The sequence below is a fragment of the Phocoena sinus genome, chromosome 9, assembly GCF_008692025.1.
Source record: "Phocoena sinus isolate mPhoSin1 chromosome 9, mPhoSin1.pri, whole genome shotgun sequence".
Classification (NCBI taxonomy): Eukaryota; Metazoa; Chordata; class Mammalia; order Artiodactyla; family Phocoenidae; genus Phocoena; species Phocoena sinus.
The window spans coordinates 299,988-320,969 of record NC_045771.1 but is presented as its reverse complement, the minus strand read 5'-3'; the positions used below and the strand labels follow the sequence as shown (position 1 = coordinate 320,969).

Below are 20,982 nucleotides of genomic sequence, written 5' to 3'. Positions count from 1 at the left end.
AGGACGCAATATTCAAAATGCATGAGCACAAGTAAGACACACAAGGTATAATGAAAATATAAGCGTTTAAGTCAGACTGTGTTGAATTTAAATCTTAGCTTTTTACCACTTGATTACTGAGATTTACGTATTTATTTGAACCTCAGTTTTCATATCTATAAAATGGGCATAATATCATTTCCAGAAGTCAGCTGTTAGGCTTAAATAATAGAATAGCAATTAAAAATATATATTATGCTCACTGGGCACTTTTACATGCATGTATTTAGTTAATGTACTCAACACTCCCACAGAGAAGAGTATCACTACCACTCTGAGTAACAAACCAGGGAGGACTCAGCAGCCTGCTGCAGGTCCCACTGACGAGCAGTTGTGCTGGGATTCAAGCCCAGACAGTCTAGCCTAACTGGAGAGCCTTCATTCTAACCATCACGCTCTGTGGGTCAATAATCTTCAGTTATTAAAGAGATGGTGAGCGAAGGCTATGGATATGATTCCTCCCAGTGTTTTGGTGAGGGTCAGGTATTTTTTTTTTTAAACATCTTTATTGGAGAATAATTGTTTTACAATGGTGTGTTAGTTTCTGCTTTATAACAAAATGAATCAGCTATATGTATACATATATCCCCATATCCCCTCCCTCTTGCGTCTCCCTCCCACCCTCCCTATCCCACCCATCTAGGTGGTCACAAAGCACCGAGCTGATCTCCCTGTGCTATGCGGCTGCTTCCCACTAGCTATCTATTTTACATTTGGTAGTATATATAAGTCCGTGCCACTCTCTCACTTTGTCCCAGCTTACCCATCCCCCTCCCCGTGTCTTCAGGTCCATTCTCTACAGCTGCGTCTTTATCCCTGTCTTGCCCCTAGGTTCTTCAGAACCTTTTTGTTTGTTTGCTTTTTAGATTCCATATATGTGTTAGCATACGGTATTTATTTTTCTCTTTCTGACTTACTTCACTCTGTATGACAGTCTCTAGGTCCATCCACCCCACTACAAACAACTCAATTACGTTTCTTTTTATGGCTGAGTAATATTCCATTGTATATATGTGCCACATCTTCTTTATCCATTCATCTGTCAATGGACACTTGGGTTGCTTCCATGTCCTGGCTATTGTAAATAGAGCTGCAATGAACATTGTGGTACATGACTCTTTTTGAATTATGGTTTTCTCAGGGTATATGCCCAGTAGTGGGATTGCTGGGTCCTATTGGTAGTTCTATTTTTCGTTTTTTAAGGAACCTCCATACTGTTCTCCAGAGTGGCTGTAATAATTTACATTCCCACCAACAGTGCAAGAGGGTTCCCTTTTCTCCACACCCTCTCCAGCATTTATTGCTTGTAGATTTTTTGATGATGGCCATTCTGACTGGTGTGAGGTGATACCTCGTTGTAGTTTTGATTTGCATTTCTCTAATGATTAGTGATGTTGAGCATCCTTTCATGTGTTTGTTGGCAATCTGTGTATCTTCTTTGGAGAAATGTCTATTTAGGTCTTTTGCCCATTTCTGGATTGAGTCGTTTGTTTTTTTGATATTGAGCTCATGCTTGTAAATTTTGCTCATGCTTGTAAATTTTGGAGATTAATCCTTTGTCAGTTGCTTCATTTGCAAATATTTTCTCCCATTCTGAGGGTTGTCTTTTCGTCTTGTTTATGGTTTCCTTTGCTGTGCAAAAGCTTTGAAGTTTCATTAGGTCCCATTTGTTTATTTTTGTTTTTATTTCCATTTCTCTAGGACATGGGTCAAAAAGGATCTTGCTGTGATTTATGTCATAGAGTGTCCTGCCTATGTTTTCCTCTAAGAGTTTTTTAGTGTCTGGCCTTACATTTAGGTCTTTAACCCATTCTGAGTTTATTTTTGTGTATGGTGTTAGGGAGTGTTCTAATTTCATTCTTTTACATGCAGCTGTCCAGGTTCCCCAGCACCACTTATTGAAGAGGCTGTCTTTCTTTTCTCCACTGTATATTCCTCCCTCCTTTATCAAAAATAAGGTGACCATATATGCGTGGGTTTATCTCTGGGCTTTCTATCTGAACAGGTATTTCGACTACTCTGCTAACTAACTAGTACTCCAAAGGAGTAGGCCACCTCACCTCCTCAGTGTGGGGTGGGGTTAAGGGCTTACTAAATGCTGCATCAAAGCAGAATGCTAGTCTTCTTCACTTTTGAAATTTAACTTATTCTGCTGGATGAAACTGATTAAAAACCATTCCTGACTCCTTTGGATAGAATTTTCTTAAAGCAACTACATTTAACCCCTCACCTCCCAAAATATTTAAGTTTACATGCTCAAAGAAATTAGAAAAAAATAATAAAACATTTGTAAGCCATAGAAAACCTTTAACAATTTAGCCAGAAAATACATGCTCATGTCGTTTTCAGGAGTGGAGCTTAGTTTTTAATATACCTCATTTAATGAGATTTAAAGCTTCTTAAAAGATCTGTCACCCAAACTAGCAGCACCAAAAGCCATGAGGTCACTGACTCAGAGACAGCCCTGACTCAGCATATTGGAAGAGGTGATTTTTTAATGGAAAGTCACAGGGCATACGTTTTAATCATAATCTAAAAACTGGTTAAGATTTTAAACAGAACTTTACTTCACCATTTTCACAAATTCAAATCCAATTAAAGTACAGATGATTTAAAACCACCTTAGATACTGCTGCCTAAGGCCAACAGGACAAAAGTCTAATTTACCATATTGGTCTTTTGTAAAGTTTATCGTCAAAATCGACTTAAATTCTTCTAACTACTAATTCTTTGACAACAAAAATAGGTTCTCCGCAACTAAACAAGTAACTACTCTATTACTTTGGGAAGAATTTGTCAATAAACCGATAAAGGTTAGAGCATCATCTCTTTCAATATGTTTTAATTAACTTTCGAAGGGAAAACTATTAGTTTACCTTTAAAGCTTTCTGAATTGCAGCCTTCTTCAAGACATCAGGGTTAAATTCTAATGGGTTACTCTTTCAAGTCAGAAGAAAATGAATACACCAAGGGTTAATAAAACATGCAATGAGGAGTTTATGTTAAGGTTAATGACATGAAAATTTACGAAAACAACAACAAAAAATCTTTAAACAAAAACCACCAAGAATTAAACAAAGAAACAGTATAAATCATTTGTAAAAGTATTCTTATTGCCCAAGATTTTATCTTAGACTAAACCTTTATAAATATCAAAACATATTTCCTTACCTTCTATGATTACTGTTCTTTTACTCCCCCACCCCTCCTGTCTTTGGAATTTGAAAAATCCAAGAGTGAAACTTGAGGAAAGGGTTCTATTTACTATCCTTTGCTTGAACCCCTAAAATATCAACCATTATTAACCTAAAGGTTTTACCTAAAGTACAAATGAATGGGCCACAGACGCCCCAACTGCTCTCAAACCAAATCATATTCTATAACACCAAACCCTACTTTTCCTCCTTCTGAACTTTACCTTCTAGTGGAAAACCACAGCAGAGATGGGACCCGATCTATTTCGTCCCCCATTCTTTTCCAAGCACAAAATGCAGAGGCTGATTAGATCACCTCAAAAGTTCCTCCTCGGGCTTCCCTGGTGGCGCAGTGGTTGAGAGTCTGCCTGCCGATGCAGGGGACACGGGTTCGTGCTCCGGTCCGGGAAGATCCCACATGCCGCAGAGCGGCTGGGCCCGTGAGCCATGGCCGCTGAGCCTGCACGTCCGGAGCCTGTGCTCCACAACGGGAGAGGCCACAACAGTGAGAGGCCCGCGTATCGCAAAAAAAAAAAAAAAAAGTTCCTCCTCGCTTTAAAGTTCTATTATTACAGGTTTTATGTCCTACTTTTATTCATTTTTAAAAACTCATTACTTTCTTGCCCTCAAAAGGGCAAGACTGAGTTGTTTTGCAAGATCCTTTGAGGATTAACATTTAAGATGAAAAACTTGATCACTTCATCGAGTGATCACTTGATCACTTGAGTTGTAATTAACTTCAAATTGAATTCTATTCTTTATGAAGCAGCCTGAAACACCAGCCCCAGCAGATGCCCCTAGAGGGTGGGGCCGGGCTGGGAACTGCTGCCCTGAGCTGTGAGGACGGACCATCTGCGGGCATCAAGGAAACTCTCCTGTAGCTAACTTTGCAAGGATGTGACGTGTTCTGTGCACAGGTTATTCAAAGTGCATCAAGTGAAGTGAAACAAAGAGAGAAGCCATGGTGGGTGTCAGGGGTGCAAGAGGAGCCTGTGAGCATGGGCGTGGGAAGCTGCACTTGGTGAGGGCCCAGCGTGGCGCCTCCAGACATCACTGCACCGTCCACGCTTGGGCTGCTCACCGTAAGCGGGGGCAGTAACAGTAACCTGCACTTTTTTAAACTGAGAGCTAAAATCACTTTCACAGAGCACCGAGAAGCATCACGCCCAAGGGTTTCCATGTTATACAGCCAACGTTTTTATGTATAAAGTGGACATTAGTGCAAACACCACTCCCCTCAGATAAACTCCATATACAGCACTATGAACTTACAAACTTAATGAAGTGGTAACAAATTCACTTTATACACGGATGGACCAGACAGGAGGGTGGAAAACGTGGGCTCTGGGTCACACAGCGGTGCTCAGATCCTGGCTCTGCGGCTTGCTAGTGGCAACCCTGGGTCTCTAATCTCAGTGCCTCATCTGAGAAAGGATCCTGCCAGCCTGAGACTCAATGAGTTGTGCACGCAGAGCCCTTGGAAAGTACTTGGGAAATGCATGTGGTCACGGAGGCCTCAGGGTCTGAAGCTGGCCTCCGGGGGTCAGAAATCACCCTCTTGTTCCTCTGGCCAAAAGGAGGAGGCCCGAGTGCTAAGGCCACAGGATAAAGAGGCCGTTCCCAGCTTGGGAGAAAGTCCTGCTGTGCTGAGGCTTCCAGACAGGACCACTGGTGGAAATGCACTGGTGAGGCTGAACATGAAGAGAGTTTTGAGCAGCAAAAGGTAAGAGAGCGACGGGCTGGCAGCAGCCCAAAACCTCTACTGGAAATAGCAACAGGCTCAGCCTTTAGGGACAACTGACAACTGATCTCACTTCACACTGACAATCAAAGGGGAGAAAAGTGATCAATCTATTCGAATTTATTTTGTAGGACATTTTGCCGATTCCTACACCTGAATCATCAAGCAGAGCATGTGGTTTTGGTAATGTGGGAGGAAAGTTAGTTTGGATAACCCAGCCACGTCTTAGCTAAATATTACAAAGCAATTTTAAAAATCCTGACACAAGTTCAGAAATATTTCCTTTAAAAGCAGCAGTTACAGAAAACACTAACTCATGCAGCTGAGCAAGACTGTCATTTACAGCAGCTTACAACACAGATTTCCACTAGGAAACACCTGGAAATGACAGAAAACAGCTGCTGATATGCATGACTGCCCTCATTCTGACCTCCCAGCAGGTGGGCAGGGGATGTAAGGAGACGCAACAGCAGCTCACCCACTCTTCAGGGGCTTGACTGTCCTCACCTATAAAATGGGTCAATAATGCCTATTCTTTCAGTTTTGCTCTCCCCCTTCTTTTTTATTTTTTAAATAAAAATAAACTGAGAATGCATGCGGAAATAGAAATAACAAATTAAAATGAAACAAATGAACTTTAAGAATCTCACTAGTTATTGAATTAAATCAATAATTAGTTTCTAGACTAATGACTAAGCCATCGGTGGCTTTCTCTGACCCCAAAGCAAGTGAAAATAACTGCTAAAAGGACCAAGAAGAATGCCAGGAATCAAGGCACCAGAGCAAGGCCTCAGGGAAACATATGAGATGAAAATCAGCTTCCCAGATAAAGGCAGAAATGCTCAATTATCCACCCCAGGAAATTCTTTAAGTTCCTTAAAAGAAGTGAATCATAAACTCAACATGTTTTTGCACCCTAGGAGCTCTGGTTAAATGGGGAGGGAGAAGGCGCGTTTTCAGAGCAGCAGTGAGTTTCTGTCTTCACTGACTGTCCCCAAGGCCACGGGGGACTTCGTGGAAAGCGAAGCTCTGACACTTCTGTGTTTGGTCAGGAGGAGAAAGTAGATTTAAGGAAGTTTTTTGAAAGCTTGCAAAGAAATATTTACATCTCACATTGAGATGAACCGTAAGAAAATCCATTTTAATCATTATGGCTTCACTACATTTTCCTCAGATGATTTTTTTTTTTTTTTTTAATTTTTTAAGGGCCAGGAGCAGCGTCAGAGCCCAAGGCTCCTCCATGGCTCATGGGGTTTGTCCACCTCGGTATCAGATGCAGTCACCAACATTAGTTACAGCAGTGTTACGTTTCACAAAACAAGCACGAAAGAAACATGCCCAGTAACTGAAATCATGCAAGAAACTGAAAAAGCATGCACGTCATTCCACCACTGAGCAGATGGCATTGAAGTTCCAGTCCACATTCTAGCAGTCTCCACCAAACAGAAGGAAGGAAGAACACTGAGAACTCACAAATAGTGCTCTACAGACTGAGGCAGTATTTTCACAAAACACTAGTCCCGACGCTCGCCTCTCTTTTAAGTAGCCACACCCAAAGTTTCCCTCGTAGATACTCTTGGGAAAATGGAAATGGGAGAAGAAAGCAAAGAATGGTGGATTGTGGTCAATGAAGGCACAAGAGCACTAATAACCAGGATGCAACAGGCAGAGTCAAAGAATCACGCAGAAACGCAGGAGACGGCACGCACTCCCGTGGAGACAGGCCCAACCGGGCAGCGGTTTTGTAAAGATCCTTTGCCTTTGACGGCCAGAGCATACCTTCATGCACAAAGTGCCCTTTTAACAGAAGGCTGTACAATCACTTTTCTTTCTGTCTTTTGCTTACATGACGTTATTCAATTTTAATTTAATGTGACAAAACACACAGTTCTAAAGAGAGGCCAATTCCCCACCACTTTGCTCTATATCCTAAAATACATAACAAATTCACTTCCATCAGGCATTATGAAAGACTTTAAAACATTATTGTGGTTAAAAGCAAAAAGTTCTACCGTACAAGTAATTCTGCAGAAAGGTTAAACCTTCACTGAAAGAAAGAGTACAATTATATACATTTATACACACAATTGTTACATCTTCCCAATATGAAAAAAATACATGATCAGATTTTAATCGTTAAAAACTTTAAATAAAACATAGAGATGCCCAAAATACATTGACTCTGCTTGTGAACAAAGCCCAAGTAATGCACAATTTTAAACCCTTGAGAGGTGCTAAACAGAATCAGGGTGTGCATTTCACGAGGTAAAGGAACAGCATGGTGCGATCACAGTGAGGTGAGATGCCCAGACGTCCACCCGCATCAAGGACACACCCTGGGGGACTGTCTACAGGTGCACTTGGGTGACCTGGAACCAGTATCATTTCAGGAGGAAACACCTTTCATCTGGAGGTAGCTGTCTTTCTTTCAACAAAACTGGCCTCCAACAGTGAAATGGAACAAGGAAGGCCATCTATTGAACAAGTGAATAGGCACTCAAAACACATTATCAGGGCTTCCCTGGTGGCGCAGTGGTTGAGAGTCCGCCTGCCGATGCAGGGGACATGGGTTCGTGCTCCGGTCTGGGAAGATCCCACATGCCGCGGAGCGGCTGGGCCCATGAGCCATGGCCGCTGGGCCCACACGTCCGGAGCCTGTCTCCGCAACGGGAGAGGCCACAACAGTGAGAGGCCCGCGTACCGCAAAACAAAAACAAAAAGAAAACCAAGCAAAAAAAAACATTATCAAAACGATAAACACTGATCACGAGCACACTAGCCTCATTGTGGAGGCGAGCATCACACCAGGGCTTGATCGACCCTTCTCCACGCTTCTAGTCGTTGTCTATAAAAACTGTTCTCTACAGTTTTTCTAAGAGTGAAATGACTCTGACGCCCACGAGGAGAGGCACTGCTCTGGGCCAGAAGCCGTGTGTGCAGGGGATCACCCAACGCTGCCCCGTCACCCTGCTGTGCTACTTCCAGGATGATGCCAAAGGGATATAATTTTCATCTTTAGGTACTACATTTTAATAATTAGTGATTCTCTACAGAAAATCTTCTTCTCTAACTACTAGGTGTATTCTTTTCCTATGTACTGGAGATTTCTTCTTAAAACACGTAAGATAATTCTGACCATCCTGGATAAACCAATAAGATGTAAACATAAAATTACACTCATGGAGGAAATGTACACGTATCCCTCTCCACTGCTGCTCTCTTGGACTGAAGTGAAAACACAGCAACAAGAATGGGGACACGGCGTGGGCGCGGCTGAACACAGCAGGATCCACTGCCAGGAAACAAGCACCCAGTGGGCTCTCTCGGAGGCACCTACCGGGAGGTTCCTGGCTGAGTCCAAGTACAAGACGAGCAGCGAGGAGGACAGCCCGTCATTGGCTTGATCTTTGTCAGCTCTGATGTCTGTCAGCACCTACAAGGAAAGGAAGAAGCTTCAGTAGGTAGGTTTCCAAGGTTCCTGACTATTTCTTCCTGATTATGTCTATAATCCTCAAGAAAATAAGAAAAGTGGAGAAATAAGCATCTGATATATGCAATACAGAGAGAATGAACATAAGATTCTATTCAGATCAATCAAACGAAGCACTCGGGTCACCTGTGGCTCTTCAAATCCCTATACAATAACCAAGCACAAAATTTAAAGATCTCATAAAACAGGTGAGAATGACCTGTAAACTCCATTATCTCTAATTTATCCCTGGTACTACTGTAGTGATTTACAGCACAGGAGTCAAAATGATTGCTGTATTTTTTTTAAGTGAGCAGCAGCACAGTTTAAAGGTACTAATCTTAGCGATCAGGAGTGCAGGCTGTCATGGGACCCCATCCAGCACCTTCTCAAGGTTTGAAGCGTCTGGCATGAGCGTGAGCCACTCCAGTTTCAAATGCAGCTTTCCTCTGAGGACCTCGTCCAGGGTGAACCACTGCAGAGAAAGCAAGACAGTTCAGCCAAAGTCCTCCTGGATCAGACACGCAAACTGTTGAACAGTCTCCACAAACGCAGAAGGCCTGAGTCCTGCCACCTTTAGCTCCAGGCCTGAGAACCGGCTGCTGGCCCCAGACACCGACAACAGTGGCCGCTTTGCGTGTCTTAACTCACTGACTCCCAATTCCACCCCCAATTCACACTCAAGGACTCAAATGTCCTCTTATACCACCCAACACTGTAGGGCTTTTACGTATGGACTTCCATAGAATTTATGGGCCAAGAGAGAATATAACATTGATCCCAAGTCTGAATTTCAATATCAGACACATTAACAGGTCTGTTTTTCCTCATCACTATATACTAATAATTAGTATACACTTGTTTCAGCTTAAAAGCCACAAAGCAATTAATCGAGGATGGGCCCCAAACACTCAGTATTAAGAAGAGACTGCCCCGAGTGCAGGGCTTTGTCTGCTCTGCCCGTCACTGCACACAGCACCTGGCACACAACATGATAACCTGCAGATACCTGTTGAGTGTGTGCTGGCGTGCATGGGAAGGGAAACGTTACTTTGAAAGCAGATCTCAGCAGTGATTTGGTTAATTACGCTTTACTTATCCAAATCTTACCCATCTTTTAGAAGCCACCACAAACTTCCTTTTTTATCCTTTTTATTCTGATAGCAATATCTTGCTTGAAGTACGTCTGCTGCTGTCAATTCACACTGTATTTGTGGGTATCTTTCATGGGACAATTTCTCACCAACGGCACTGTGCCAGCTCTGCTGTGAACTCCAACTATCTTTAAAATGCCTGTTATTGGGGAGTTTCTCCCAGATTCTGCCCTGACTCCGAAGGAGAGCGTGCCTGCCTGAAACAAAGTTGGTGTGTGTTTGGATCCTCAGGAATTTCGAGTGTCTGGTAGGTGCTGACTTCTTTTCACTTTGCTGTTACTAGAAGGCCTAAGTCCTCAACGTCTGTGAGCGGATGTTAAGTTCTCAGACCATCAGGTGGCGGTGGCAGCAGGTGCTCTGTCAACACTCATGAAATAGAACAGTACTGAAAGGAAACTTACTTCATCTAAAAGGCGCTCCTTTTCAACTTCAATAAGATCAAGCATAAGACTATAGAGATAACAATACAACAACTTTAGAACATAGAAACACACTTCTTACAACTGAAACAACCTTAAGCATTAGTCTATGAAAAGGTACTCCAGAAATGCAACAAAAGGCTAGTTTGTCAAGAAACAGACTCCTTCCAAAAGCTTCCCCAAGCTTCCACCCACGAGAGTGAAGCGAGGTGGGGAAGAGCGGGGAGGTAGGAACACTTGGCGAGGCACAGCTGCGGTCAGAGCTGGGAGGGCTGGTCTTCCCCACACGGAGCTGCTCACACGCACCCCAAATGTGCAGGCATATTCCGCCCTGGGCCTGGCATGCCCTCCGAGCTGCCGCCCATCGCTCCGGCTCAGCCACCTGCGCGCTCAGTTAGGCCTTGACTGCCTCCCCAGACTCGCTCCTCAGCTCTGACCAGCGTCTCTGTGGCCGCAGAGGCCTCTGCCTCATACTCGGCATGTCCCCGACAGCCCGTTGCATTTCCCCCAATAATCCTGCACTGCTGGGAGCATGCAGCCGGCCCCCCGAGCCAGAGACGACAAGGACGGGACAGTGACACCCCCTTCTTCTGCAGCCACCCCTCCTCTCTGCCCCCGAGCTCTGCCCCAGGTCAGACCTGACATCTCTCTCCTGATCTATCCCAACAGCCTCCTGAAGGCCGGCCAGTCCCCACTCTCAATCCCTGATAACCTAACAGTGGCTTTACTGGAATGCAGGTCTGATCTGTTCACTGCCTTGCTTGAAATCTTTTGGTTGCTCCTCATTAAACTGTCTCATGAATGAATTCTGAGGTCACAGCCTAACACACAGCCCATTCTTGATGAAGCCAGACCTGTCCAATGTCATCTATCCTTATATCTTTTTTGCCACAAGAAATTCAGTTAAATAATAAAGATTAGGCTAAAGTGTGTTTTTTGGTATTTTTTTCAGCTGTACAGGTTGTTCAATTTAAGCAAACAGGTCAGTATTTGCTTTTCCAGTATACAGGCACAATATAAATTACTATCTACTCCCCGCCCCCATAACCCAATAACAAATCAAAAGTTAAAAAACCTGTTTCTATAACCTAGCGCACACCTGCCTGTGTGGTGTAAAGGCTGGAGAGCTGGGCTGGATTGGGGGCCATGCGTGGCTGCTGAGCACTTAAAATGGGGCAGCACAACTAAGAAAATGAATTTTAAATTTTGCTTAACTTTAATCAATTTAATTTAAATAGCAACATGTGGCTGCTATGATGGACACAGATCTAGCAGCTTTCCTTTTCTTACTCAAATGTGAATGTTTTAGGAACAAAACGTGTTTTAAGAAATCTAAGGTGAAGCAACGCTACATCTAAGAGCCATTTTAACATACACATAACATGTACGTAATCCTGTTTTTGAAGTTATATTACATGTTTAACAGTGATTATCAAAGAAAAAGAGTCTACGCTCTCCTCAGTCACGAAGGATTTACCTTCCAAGGAAGTCGTCCTTGTCTGGGTCTTCGTCAAAGAGCTCGATCTCTAATTCTTGTCCGGGATGTTCATAGACCAGAGCCTGAAAGGTAGCAGCTCACAGTTATCTCACATTCACTAGTATCGTGTCTACTGAGTACGTGACTGCAGTCAGCGGCAGCAGCTGCACAGCACTGAGGTCCCCGCGGCCGGACCCGACACACTTCTGAATGGCAGGGTCCCTGCTAGGGACCTGTATCCACGCACACGGCCATGGGCCACTGCGCCTTGTCCCCAGTTACCGGGGGCCACAAGCTTGGATGTCTCTCCGCTCCGGCAGCGGCCCCGGTCAGTGCTGGCTGCAGGGTGGCCGCAAGTGCCCCACTCACCACTACTCCAAGATTGAGAGATTTGGCAACAGACCAGGCTGGGAGGACGGGAAGCTGATGGGTATAAACTGCACCACTTCTCAGTTCTTTCCAAACCGCATACCTTGTGATGCAGCAATTCCACTCTGAGGAGCGTAATGTGGGGAAAACTTGGCCAAATGCAGAAAACCCACGACACTCATACAGCGCTGGTTACAATGAACCCAAAAGCCCAGATCTCTCTGAGTAAAAACATGATGGTACCTACTCAAGTGAACAGTTATATTTATTGACATGTAGAGATGTCCAGATGTATTAAATGAAAATTTACAAAACAGTAAATAATCAACCTCATTTTGGAATACGTTTATGTGTATTAAGGGCTAATTATTTACTGTGATAGCTTGATGCGATTAAGGTTTAAAATTTTGTGTGAGGTAGGGATACAAGGTACAATAGTTTTAAAAATGGAAAATGAAAGCAAAGAGAATTGAGATTACCCTGAACTAAATAAGCACACCACGACCCCGCAGCAGGAGTGAAACAGGTACGTGGAGGGGGACGGCAGCAGCACCCACTCCCTCACCTCATACACCTCGTTCCACTTTGGACTGAGGTTCTCCTTGATGACCTTGCTTTGGAAGATTTGGTTGCCAACTCGAATCACTCCATAGGGGTCTGACTTCCCCTTGACAAGTCCCTTAAGGTAAGTGTCTTTTCCCTGAAGATCCTGAGCTTCAATAAAGTGTATCCTCAGGACACCCTGGAAAGAAGGAAGACAGAGCAGACTGCTCACTGGCTCACCCAACAGACACGGAGCGAAGCCTGTGCACAGGGACCAGGCAGCTCCTCCTCCCTGAGCAAAAAAGGCAAACACGTGATGCCAGGAGCAGCACAACGGGGTTCCAGGGGTCTGACCGGAGCCAGAGACAGGAGGGGCTAGCGTGAGCCACCACCTCTTGCAGACTTCTCCTGGGACGGGGTGGTCCCAGAGCGGCACTGTGCCCCAGGGACCCCAGGAGCCCAACTTGGGCAGGGCAGGACGGCAGGAGGTCAGATGGCACAGGGCCTCATGGGTCAGCAAACAATCCTGTGTTTCGGTAGTTGTAACATTAGTGGTAACTGCAGTGATAACAAGTGATAACTGGCACTACAGGATGCACAAGACTGTTCCTAAGTCCTTGATATGCAATTACTTCACTGAATTTTTACAAGAATCCTGTGAAATACTGTCATTCATTAAACCTATTTTATGGATAGGAAACTGAAAATCTGAGATACATATGACTCACAGACTTAACAGAGTTATCTTTTTCAAAAATGTTGTTTAATTGATAAAATTGAAAACCTCCACTCATATTTCTTTCAAGGCAAACACAACCTGTAAAGTTACCTTTAGGAGGGTAGCATTCTACACCACAAAACACTTTTAAAAAAATTACCAGGTAGTATTTCTGAACCAACCAGCATAGAAAGATCGACATTGTTACAGATAAATACGCTTTTAAAACCGTAACAAAACAAAATCCCTGGCTTATATTTTCACAGGTCTAAAGCTTAGATAATGTGGCAACAAACATATCTGAGCAGCAGGGAGGCTGGATCCGGGCAGGCTTAGATGGTCACCTGTGCTCAGAGAATACAAAGCCTAATGGCCTAGGAGCACGGGGATTTCTATGTGAAAAGGCAGGCCTGCGTTTCCAGAGATGAGAATCCTAAGTTAAGGGAAAAAAGGCATCCCTGTCTCACACACGACGTCCCATCACATCTGCTGAATGCCAGCAATGTAACTAGTTTGGGCATGAGTGACTGGGGTGTTGTTACTTGAAGAAATACAGGAGTGCTCACGCACGTTTGTTGGTTTGTGCACTGTTACTGAGATCGAATTTACCTAGAAAGAGTAACGGGCAGTGGGGAAAGGCTGGCCACTTCTACTTCAGGAAACAGACACTGAACTAGGACCAGACACCATGTGACAGGCTGCCCACTCCACTTCTGGAGCCCAAGGTTGGTCAGACCAGACAGGTGGGGTGAAGCCCAGCGGGGAGAAGCCCTTGCTAACTGGGGCCAACCCTCCAGCTCTGTGCCCAGCAGAGGATTCCACGTCCTTGGCCAGCAGGCTCTCACAGTCTCAGGCTGAGGTTGTTTAGTTTACTCAAACGAAGGTGACTCCAACATGTGTGACCCGCCTCTGTGTGCAGGGCATCACCCCAACTTACAGATGAAGAAACTGCAGCCCAGACACACCAAGGACTATGCTCCCGAAGTGAAGCTGCTGCCTAACCCCAGGGCTGTGACTCAGCCCCGGCCACGCCCTTCCACCCCACCCAGGGCAGCTGTAACACTAAGGACGGGCCTGCCACATCCCTCACTGAATGACCCCAAAGATGCCCACTTTGTCATATCTGAGAGGAGGCTTGTACAACGTTCCCAGCTTAGGCTGAACTGTTACATCTTGATACATACAAATAGGAAGTGCTTTCTGAAGCAATAAATAAGTTGTCATAGCTGCTCTTTACAACTTGCAATGATATCTGCAGAATTAAATCCCTATGAGCAGCTCTGAGGCTCACAGCTGAGGTTTAAGAACTGTCCTCAAGTCTCTGAAAGTTTTCGGCCAGATGCCCCTTAGCCAATCTCCTAAGGAACAGGGCAGGACAGACCACCTTTACTGCATCAAGATCCACGTGGCAAGGCTGCTGTTAGGAGAAATACAAGAAGTCACAACACCCAAGTATGTGAAGAGTTCCTCCAGTCTGTAAGTGTTAATGAACGGATGCTTACCTTTGGTATGGGAAACCGCAACTGTGCTATTTGAACTTCGCTGACGAGAGGAACTGTGATTCGGTTGGGAAGCACTAGGTAGTTTGATATTATGTCCAAAATGATAGTATCTGACAAACCACTGTTAGGTGGGAGGTAAAAAACAAACAAACCAACTATCAGACACTCCAATACTAGTTATCTCCTGTTAACAGTGAACTTAGCACAGACGTGACACAATATCCCACTGACAGCGCGGAGCTAATCCCTCTAACACAGTATTTAAAGCCAGCAGTTTAATACTTTAGATGCAGTACTGCTACAGTGACGATTATGTGGGATTTATTCTGAGAACACAGGATACTATTCTGGCTATATTTCACAGCATCCTAAATAACATCTCATACATTTCCACATAACTTTATCACTGATTTAATATTGAATAAGTAAAATACATTTAAATAAATCTTTTTTTAACATAAACTATTTCAAACACCCATAAAAGTACAGAGAATACCAAAACAAGCATCCATTTATTTACTCATTCCATGTTTATTACATTAAATTTATCTTTCCTGATATATATGCAGAGGTCCCAATGAAGTAAAGGAATTTACAGTTCATTCTTTCTTCACACTTTATTTGGGTACTGAATACTGTAATCAATTTGAAATACTATACACCACTGCACAGAGATCTCAGTAGCAAGAATAAAACTGTGGAGGCTAAAGAAACAAATGTACTTTCAATATGCTTTTTGTCTATTCTTTGGTGTAAATGTGAGAATCAAGCAACGTATGTGTGACAGCACTTTTGAAGGCATACGTAAACCAAGTTTCATTGCTATAGAAGGACACCTTTAGCCAGAAGTGCAAAGTTTTAAAAGAACCTTACTTCTTGCCAGTACTTCTCAGATGTTAACATCATGAACACGCAGATGTAAAGTAACTACACACGGAACATCCACTGGGACACAGTGAAAGTGCGGTCATTCACTGAGTGATAACTGAGCCTCACTGCAGGTTGGGGGTCCGAATGCAAGGCCAAGATGCAGAACCTCAGCACAGCACCTTTCAGTCTGACGTGGGCAGAAGACAAACCACACACCCACAGACAGCTCCACTCTACTGCTGAAGAGGCCAGTTACTCAGGCGCTAACAGTCCAGGGGGACTCAGAGGGTCTAAGCCGGCAGACACCGGATCAGTGTTCACCAAGCAGAGGATGAGGTGGCCCTTCAAAGCATTAAGACCAAGCATAGTCTGACTTCAGGCATTTCCCCGCAGAAGTACCAGTTTTGTTTATATTGAAAATCTGTTGAAACAGGAGACCCCTCACCGATGACATAAATGTCTCAAGAATCCCTTAGCTGCTATTGTGGTCGGCCACCGCCTCACCTCTCTCTAACGCCTACGGTGCCAGCACAAGGCTCAGCTAGGCAGCCCCACCGCGGGCTCCCAAGTGGGGCTGGGCATCCCCTGAGCCGCTCTGCTCGTCCTGACTACGCTGGGGCTCAGCACACAGAACAGCTTCCACTGTGTCCCACCCTTCTGGTCCTTTGGAACTGACCCTGCTCATCACCCGACTTCTGTTTCTGTCACAACCTTCATCCCTTCAACACTCAGTTTATGGCTCTTCGTTGAAAAATGGTAAGGATAGCTAAAATTTGTGGTAAAGTAAAGTGATTCAGGCATCACTGCTACTTTATAATACCTTGGATTCTGTTTTGTAGTCAATGGATAGAGCATGTAGATGTTCATTTTGTAAAGCTTGGTACAAGATTTCATTATGTTAGGTTCAAAGTTATTAAATATCTATTTTTATAAGACAAGGCTCGCCACAGCTGTGAGCTGTTTGACAGAATCTTTGAGAAACAGTAGCCCAAGTTTTACGTTAAGTAGATATGTGTATATTTTATCACATAAAATTTACATAATTATGTATCATATATAAATGTATATAATTTAAAAGGGGTATTTAACCATATCTCTTTTATACCATAGTCTCATTTTTGAATGGTGTGTGTCTATTTCCGTCTGTATTTCTAATATATATGAGGATATATTGATATTTTTAATGACAAACGCAATCCTATACACAATGAATACAGAAGAATAGGTTTTATATACTGCATATATGAAAACCCATATATAAAACAGCAGCTGGAAGTTACTACTATACAAAAAGAGCCTGCCTTCATATAAAATCATGCAACGAAATGGCGCTGTATTTGTATGTGTGCGCCGTGCGAGCGTGCATGCATTTCTCCCCTCTAACCGAATGCTCTGGGACTGACCCCCGAGCTGTGCTGCAGGCTCATGCCAGAGCCCGCCCTCTGGCCCTCTACAGGGAGCCAGCACAACATGGCCTGCAGGGCAGATGCTCGACAAACCCCTCCCAGGACGCAGAGGGGAGGAAAGCAGACCACACTCTTCTACACTAAACGACAGCAGGGATTTGTCGTTTTTGCCAGCTAAGCAGCACCCTCTCCTCCGACTTCTGGAACCCTTCCCTGGGGGGCCCCCCCGCCCACCCCCCTTCACTGGCGCTTCTTCAAGCACTTCTCTGCCTCCTCTCAGCGTGGGCATGAGGCCCAACCTGATCCTCAGAACCAGGAGGGTCTGTCCAAGGACAGGCAGACAAACAGAAGTCAACCTTAGAACTTTTGCTGGAACTCGTGGGAAAAGGTTCTTTTTCCAACTGAGGTTGCTGAGCGTGTAGAATAGAAGCTAGAAGCTGTTACTTCACAGCAAGAGTCTGCCTGGCAACAAAGCCACACACAGAAAAGCAGAGTCAGGAGCCGTCCTGTGGACGCCAGCACCTGGCTGTGCCTGGCTACCCAACAGGGCCACAGGCCTCTCGGCGACACCAGCCAAGGGTGCAGGCTCCACTCTGCTCATGGCCACGGCTGGCACTCACAGCAGGCACTCCGTACCCATCTGTCGGATGAGTGAATAGACTGTCTCTAAAAAACAGTATTTGTTTACTCAATTATTTACTCACTTAATGAAGACCAGGTAAGTTGGGTTTGTTGTTGCAAGCAAGAATCCTAATCAACACTTTAACAAAACTCTAAAAGTTTTCCTTTCATTCCAAAAATCTTTTAAAGATAACAGTATTTTTCTATATCCAATAAACCACAGCACCTAAAAAAGACTTTTATTGTTATGACTATGCCTCAGTGTAGCCTTAATTTTTCCCTTATAATGAAACAAAATAAAATTCTTTCTAATGGCCATCTCAAGGGCATAAACAAATACACGGGAAGAGAAAAAAACAGATTGAAACCAAGGTTTTCGTATTTCAATTTTTAAGCTATTTTAGGGGGAAAAACCCCCCACAGATTAGCGGTGTCCACTAGAAACATATGTAACTTTAACCAACAAGCAACACACTTTAACCTTCAAATGCAACAGTGAAACCAGCAGAAGCAGGCTTGGTGGCTGCAGCCTCAGACCTTCCTGCTCAGAGGTGGCTAACAGGTCTGCTGCCACCGCCTTCCACCTTGGAGGACAGATGGACTCTGTGACGCGACTGGGAAGCATCACTTCTCTCACAGGCGGGACAAGCCCCGAAGGGCTTCACATGCTCGTGGTGGAAGGTTGCTTCGTGTTTCAGACACTAGGGTACACTGAACAATGAGGGCCTCCCAGCCACACGATGCAGCTCCCAGGTCCAGGGCTGACACCTACCCCTCCAGGGAGGCGCGGGTCAAGGCACATAACGCAGAAAGGGAAGGCGCAGCACAGCTCGAAAAGATTCCAGAAAGGGCTACTTTTGAAACACCTAAGCTTGGAAACTTTTTAAAGTTCTCTTTAATCTTCTGGGATATTAAAACACCAAAACTGGAAAGACATCTCATGACTAATGAAAAGGCTTCATCTAGTCCTAACAGGGCTCTCATGCAGCTCTGACCCAGAGCTTCAGACGGGGTGACAACACCAGAGCCCAAGAGAGCCCGCCCACAAAGCATGGACCATGCTCGGAAGACACAGTTCTCAAACATCTGTGTCGTCTTCGCGACAATGGAAACGCACACGACACCACCAGCAAGCTACCCACAGGACGTGACAGAGTACTTACTTCAATCCGGGGATATCGAGAAGATTAGTCAGTCCTGTCCAATTAATTTCTAAAAGCTGTTTTAAAGAAAGGGCAAAAATATTAAGTATGCAAATTATTTCCAATTATCATATCAAATCATGCAGGTTTGTTTCTTTATAAATGAAATGGGTTTGGTACATAATACTGTACTATATCTTGTTTTTCATTTTGTAAAACATCAAGGCCGTTGTCCCTTGTTGGTATAGATACCTTGCCTGTTCTTGTTTTGTTCTTTTGATGTCATAATTTACTCCAGTAAAATCATAATTATTTATATACCCATCCTCCTATTGACAAGCACTTAGAATATTTACAATTTCTCTTTTATTGTAAGTAATGAATCAGTGAATATCTTTGTACACACGTGTTGTTACATACACATGGAGACTAGCACTCAAAGAGTCGAAATTCTGGTCAAAGATACATTTTCATTTTTTATGTTGATAGATGCTACATAATTGCCCTAATATTGTACAAACTTACATTCCCATCAAAACTGTGTAAAATGTCCTTTCTTTACACCCTACTAAAAATATTTTACACCTATATTAAAAATCAGTCTATCCAGCAGTTAAAGAATGGTACTTTATCACTGCTTCAGTCTGCATATTCCTGTATTAGTGGGACACGTTCCATTCATTCATTCAACATCTGTATTTTATTGCTCATTTTTCTAGTGGGTATTTATCTTAGAATAATTCCTATATAGTTGGCTGAGATTCTATTAAACGGATGTGGACAGGTAAAAAGTACTGACTGGAAACACTGCTTTTCCTGTCAAGATGGATACTGCACATAATGAAATTACTTGTGCTTTATATTGTAGAAGATGCTAAGTGAAACTGCATGACCTCTATTACCCATATAGCTGGAGTGACAAAGCTGGGGAGTAGGTGGTTATAAATATGAACTGGAAGGGTCAAGATTCTTTCGGACAGAGCAAAACTCAAAAGCAACAACTTTAATAAAGTCCTGAAACACTAACCTCCCTAGGACTCCCTAGAGCACCCTGACTATGATCTCTAAACGCATTTTCCACTAAAAGGAACAGGGGATTTTGAAGAAATGGCTGATTCCAGGACTGGGACAAAAACTGTTAACGTGAGCCTGGGGCATCCTGCTGAATCAGGAGTAAAGAAGCACTCAAAGGCTCTCCCAAAGGGCGGTCACCTGGAAGGGAATATAACCAGATTACAAACTCTCAGGTGACAGAGGGCCTACTTGCAGGACCCTGGTCAAAATGATAAGATATACCTGAATGCTACCCAAATTCTGAGAAACAAAATGCCTGGGAGGCAGGGGCAGAATTCATGGAAGGACAGACTCAGGTGAGTTTGAAAAGAAGAGATCTGAATGCAAGAAAGAAGGCCCCAGGGGAAGGGCCTCCACGTTCAAGGCCCTGAAGGGGGAGCTGGCCTGTCCATGAACACAGGGAGGCCAGGGGACAGAAGAGCCAAGCTGAGGGGGTGGGAGAGGAGTGTGAGTGACCGTGTGTGGGAGGACGAGAGTGAGTGTGTGACCAGGTGGACAGGTGTGAGGGCGGGGGCACAGAGGGGAGCCACCGGGAGGGGCAGATCCAGGCAGCGCTTTGGGAAAGCAACTAAAATTAGTGCCTCCCCCACCAAGTCTGGATGACTGGGATCTCCTTTCAGGAAACTGAAGAATCAGTGAGACGTGCTTCCAAAGGACAGGAAATCAGCTCTTTGGGCTGCCGAGGAACAGTGAGTAAGGTGGGCACGTTGCAACTGGAACCCCACCAGCGCAGCATGTGTTCACGAGAACCTCAGCCAGCTGCCCTCTGCCCTCCGTGCCATCTGAGGGCTGCAGAAGAGTCGGCAACAGCCACTGCTCATTTCAGCACTGACGACACGCCAGGCGTCCTACACGGGAAGTCTGTTAAAAACGGACTGGTGGAGACTTCCCTGGTGGTCCAGTGGTTAAGAATCCGTCTTCCAATGCAGGGGACGCGGGTTCGATCCCTGGCCAGGGAACTAAGATCCCACATGCAGTGGAGCAACTAAGCCTGCGCACCACAACTACTGAGCACGCGCGGCACAAGGAAGAGCCTGCGTACCGCAACTAAGACCAGATGCAGCCAAAAAGAAAATAAATATTTAAAAACAAAACAAAACAGACTGGTGGCTCCGCCCTTCTCCAGAGTTTCTGAATTTTCTCATTTGGGCTGGTGGTAAAGGTCACGAATATTTTTCTTATGTCTTAAAGCTCCTAGGACTTCCAGCTTTCACTTGGGATGTAGAAAACTGGGAAGAGCATCA

The 20,982-nt window shown here is 44.4% G+C and overlaps 1 protein-coding gene across 10 annotated transcripts in view; it reads right to left on the bottom strand.

Annotated features, from left to right (window-relative positions):
- The window catches only part of ESYT2 (extended synaptotagmin 2), a 76,872-nt gene that overhangs the window by 14,192 nt on the left and 41,698 nt on the right, over positions 1-20,982 (bottom strand). For 6 of the 10 annotated variants that reach the window (XM_032643680.1, XM_032643682.1, XM_032643687.1 and 3 more), the window contains exons 7-13: positions 18,686-18,741; positions 14,626-14,746; positions 12,428-12,604; positions 11,494-11,576; positions 9,999-10,047; positions 8,829-8,918; positions 8,312-8,407 (exon numbers count right to left, since the gene is read on the bottom strand). In XM_032643680.1, the coding sequence (XP_032499571.1) occupies positions 8,312-8,407; positions 8,829-8,918; positions 9,999-10,047; positions 11,494-11,576; positions 12,428-12,604; positions 14,626-14,746; positions 18,686-18,741 (672 nt within the window). Of the gene's footprint in view, positions 1-2,915; positions 2,979-8,311; positions 8,408-8,828; positions 8,919-9,998; positions 10,048-11,493; positions 11,577-12,427; positions 12,605-14,625; positions 14,747-18,685; positions 18,742-20,982 lie in introns of all 10 variants that reach the window. The other 4 variants (XM_032643679.1, XM_032643681.1, XM_032643683.1 and 1 more) reach the window with 1 other exon arrangement.